The 4,421-nt window shown below is 59.0% G+C and overlaps 1 protein-coding gene across 1 annotated transcript; it reads right to left on the reverse strand.

Annotated features, from left to right (window-relative positions):
- Positions 1 to 3,122: 3,122 nt before the first annotated feature.
- LOC102766824 (ATP synthase subunit delta, mitochondrial-like) lies at positions 3,123 to 4,186 on the reverse strand. Its single transcript, XM_006764805.2, has 2 exons — positions 3,753 to 4,186; positions 3,123 to 3,636 (listed from the first exon to the last, which is right to left on the reverse strand). The coding sequence occupies exons 1-2, from the start codon at positions 3,963 to 3,965 to the stop codon at positions 3,514 to 3,516; spliced, it is 336 nt and encodes a 111-aa protein (XP_006764868.1). The 5' UTR covers positions 3,966 to 4,186; the 3' UTR covers positions 3,123 to 3,513.
- Positions 4,187 to 4,421: the final 235 nt, after the last annotated feature.

The raw sequence follows: 4,421 nt of genomic DNA on the forward strand, positions 1-4,421 counted from the left end.
GGAGGGGGAGGGGCGGGGGGGGGGGGCGGGCCCAGGTCCTGTGAAGGGGGTGCTGGCTGTGCCCAGCTCCACCCATTCCACGTCCCGTGGGGGAAGGGGTGCTTCCCAGGACTGGAGGTATCACAAACCCTGCCTGTCCCAAGAACAAAGAAAAGTGGGGCACCTTAAAAGCCTAGAGCAGGGAACCCCTCCTTGGCCCGCGAGATCCCGCCCACAACTCACCGGGCGCGGCCAGTCGGAGGTCACCACAGTCCTTTAATGTAGCTGGGTCGAGAACCAGTGTGCCGTGGCGGGGTAGGTATGGGGCCGCACCGGCGGCCCTGAACCTTTATCCGCGCCGCCTTCCCTGGGTGGAGTTTGGGCGGGCAGGGGTGGTGGGAGGGAGCCGGGCGGGCAGTGACGCAGGCCATCCCCGCCCCTCCCAGTGGGCCAGAGCCCAGGAGTGCCGCCCGGCCCGGGCCACTTGGCCGTCAATGACTGCGCTCATGGAATGCCACCGAACCCGAGGTCACGGTTGTCCTAGTCGAAGATTCGGTCGCACCCCTACTTGGGCCACGGGTATTGGGTTTCTGGGTGCACAGCCGGACTCCCTGACATTTTTCTGCCGCTCCAAGCCCTGTGCTTCCGCCTGGGGGTGCCTGCAAGGCGGAAGGCGGGGCGTGGGAAGGGGAGCCTGAGTCAGCAGCACAGTCCAGGAAAACAGGCCCAAGTCACCTGCCTGGAGTGGGGGTGCCGCGGCAGCGCATCCCTTAATAGTGACCTCAGCGGGCATTTATGGAGCGATTAACCAGCACCAGGACTGCCTTGTGCAGCCAGTCATCACACGTCCTGTGACCTCGGGAGGGTTTTGGCCCCTGGAGCCTATTTCCTAGGTGGCCATGGGGTGGAATGAATATCCTGCAGGACTCACCCTGGGGCCTGAGGTATGGGTCCCTCACTCAGACCCAGTGATGTTGTCATCATTCAATAATGCAAGTTCACAGGCTGCTGCCCATCCTTTGGGCTGGGCATAACCCCCCTACCCATTTCACATACTAGGAAATAGACCACACAGGCAGGAGCATGGCATGTCATTTTGGTGGCTTTCTGAGGATGACCCTGATTGGTGGTGGGGCCCTATTGGTCCTCCTGACCCTTCTGCCTAGACAGGGACCCCAAGTTATACTCACCCAACCCCTATCCACTTTTCTGGCTTCTTCATCTGGGATGACCATCCCCACCTCTACCCTCAGCATCCCTCCCAGGGCTGTTCCTTCCGACTCTCACCCAATGCTCCTATGGCCTTTGCCCCACTCCCACTCCAGGCACTCCTAGCCCGACAAGGTCAGTCAGGACTTGGCTGGAAGGAGTTACTGGGGCTGGTGTGGAGGGATGGATAGCGGTTTGCCACAAACACGGCATGTTCTCCAGGAAATGGAAACAGCTACTGCAAAGGTCTGGAGACTTAAGTGGCTACAGGTTGTGGACACAGGCAGAGGGGCCCAGTGTAGGGGCTCTGCTTCCAGCTTGGAGTTGGCAGAAGAAACAGAACAGCCTAGGTGGGACCCCGAAGGGGTGGGGATGTTGCTACTGGGGTAGGCAGAACTTTGTGATCTCAGGCTGGTCCCTGACCTTGCTGAAACCACACTGGCGGATGAAGGTTTGCTCCTGATGGGGGGCGGTGTGTGTGTGTGGAGGCCCTGACCTTGCTCTGCAGGTCTAACTTAATAAACATGCTAATCAACTGGCTTCTGATTCCTTCCCATTTAGAGCATCCCTATACTTCAGTAATTGTCCCAGGATATAAGCACAGTTGTACCAGGGGACCCCTTTCCTGCCCCCTCAGGTCCCAAGCCCGCCTGTCTGGATCCCTGGTTTCTGTCCCTATGACCTGCCCCACCCTGAAACCCTTCTGCCCCAGGTCTTGACCCTGCCAGCACCAGCTGTTCCCTCGGGGCCCGTTTCAGGCAGGGTGTGTCCCCAAGTCTCATGTCTCCCATGGGGAATGTACTATGGTGTCCCAGTTGCATCCTGCTGTCCCCCAGCTGGAGGCTGAAGTCTCTCAGGACATAAGCAGAGAGGGGGTGCCGGCAGCATCTTGGAGATGGTCTCCCTCGTTAACCTCCCTCCTTTGGTTTTATTTATGGTGCCCAACCTGGCCATGAACTCCGAAGACCTTGTCTCTGAGCTGGAGACAAGGAAGAGTGGTGCGCCGCTATCACAGCCTTCTCTAGGCTGGGAGTTCCCGGGAAGCAGGGGACTGCTCCTTGGGCCTCACTGGCCTGAGAGAAAGGAGACCCAAACATGTGGGGGCGCACACGCACATACGTACACACACACACAGCGCAGATCACCTGGAGGCCCCCCACACATGGGTCTCTCACCATGTCAAGCCTTGAACACAGCCATGTGACAGTCACTTGCAGAGGACTGTGACACACGAGTGCACAGCCCATCCATACTGATGACATGCCCCAGGGTGGCCTCCCTGTGACACAGAGGGAGGCCCAGGCTCTCCCCAGCACTCACCATCCTGGAATACCCTGCAAGCCCAGCTTGGGCTCGGCTGACGGGGGTGGGGCAAGAAGACCCCTGCCTTGAAGTCCTCTGCCTACCACCTGGAACCCAAGTCTGGGTCATCCCCAGGGTTACACAATGGAGGAGATGGAAGAGCTCCGTGAAGCTGTGTGCTGCCAGGGCTGCTCCTGTCGAGACACCCCACCCCATCTGGGGCTGTCCCAGGGCCTGGGGTGCCACAGAGATGCCAACACCAACAGAAGTCAGGCAGTCATCCAGCCAGGGCCACCCACAGGCCGGTCCAGTACAAGGCGGGGCCTCCCTGGGAGTAGGGCCAGGAAGCCCAGAGTGGAAATCCAACCTGGAACCTGACTGGACCCTAGGTGTCTCGACTAGCGGCCCAGTCCTGACCAAAGAACCACAGCCACCCCTCCACCCATGCTGTCCCCAGAACCCTGCCCGTCACCTAGCCTGGTGTCACTAACTGTGTTCTCCCCACCCCTCAGAGGCTCCCAAGGACCTTTTAGGCCACAATCCCCAAATCCTTGAAGCCGAGGCCCTCCCTACAGAGGTATGGTATCCCAAGCCCATTGCCCTAGGCAGGAGACAAAATCAGCACACACAACTGGGGTCCCTGGTCTTTAATGGGGTGCACACTGGGGATAAGCAGTCCAGAGAAGGCAGGAGGGAGGAGAGGTCTCTACAGCATGAGGGTGGAGGGCAGCAGGTCAGGTTGGTGGGGTCTTTGGAGGTGGGAGGCAAATCCCCTAGGTGACAGTCCCCCCAAGAGCAGAGCAGGGTCTCTGAGCTCACCCTTGCCACCAGCCCTGGGCCCAGGGGGTATGCACTGGGAGAAGCTAGCAATTTGCTGCCCCCTGGTGGCCTCACTGGCAAGGATGGCTACCTCCCAGAGGGGTTGCCCCCACCCTCATACTGGACCCATGAGAGCTGGTTCCAGCCCCTGTCCCACTCTGGGCCTTGGTTTCCCCGCTGACACCGGCGAGGAGCACGCACCGCCTACTCCAGAGCCTTCACCAGGGCTTCGTTGGCCTCAATTCGGATTTGGATCTCAGCCCTCATGGCCTCGTCGGATGCCCCTGACAGCTCCGATTGTGCCTTCTCCAAGTTTGCCTTGGCCGCCTACAGTAGGTGGTGGTTAGTGAGGTCCAAACAGGGTCCCTGTCCTGGCACCTGCCCTTTCACCCCCAAAGCCAGAAGCCCTTAGCTCGTGCCTCAGTTTCTGCTGGGACACTTACCCCCAAATCCAGCATGTCCAGCGACACAGCCTCTTCAGCCAGTAACTGAACTGATGAGTCAGCGTTCACTGTTACCGAGCCGCTGCTAACTGCAGGAGGAGAGGGGGTGAGACCGCCACATCCAGGCTTAGAGGAAACCACCAGCCCCAGGACAGTGGCCCCACAAGAACCCTGGGATCCAGCACAGGGAATGGGCACCTGGAGAGAACACATGAGACCAGGGGGCCAACAGGGGCATCTGCTGGTGGCTGGTCATGGGGACAGACCCTTCTCTTCACCCACGAGCTCATTAGCGGAGCGGGTTCAGGTGAACAGAGGGCTGTGTTTGAATCCTGGATGGCTGTAGCTTTGGAGACTAATGCTGGTGAAGGTCTTAGAGCTGGTTTCTTTCTGCACAAATTTCCTCCTCTTAAGTCAGGCCCCCTTGCCAGCACATTTTTTTATTTTTAGAGAAAATTTATTAAAGCTGGGAAAAATGAAACAAGGAAGGGCCTAGGATAGAAGAAACAACAGGAGAGGGACTAGGAGGGGAAATGAGGCTAGGCTGGGCTGCTTCGGCTTACTAAGATGTCAGTGAAAAAAGGGGCCTTGGGGACAGGGACAGAGGGTTAGCCCAGGACAAGCTGCCACTGCCCATTGCTCCCTGGTTGCAAGTCTCTGTGGGGTCTC

Source organism: Myotis davidii, unplaced genomic scaffold (genome assembly GCF_000327345.1).
Source record: "Myotis davidii unplaced genomic scaffold, ASM32734v1 scaffold198, whole genome shotgun sequence".
Lineage (NCBI taxonomy): Eukaryota > Metazoa > Chordata > Mammalia > Chiroptera > Vespertilionidae > Myotis > Myotis davidii.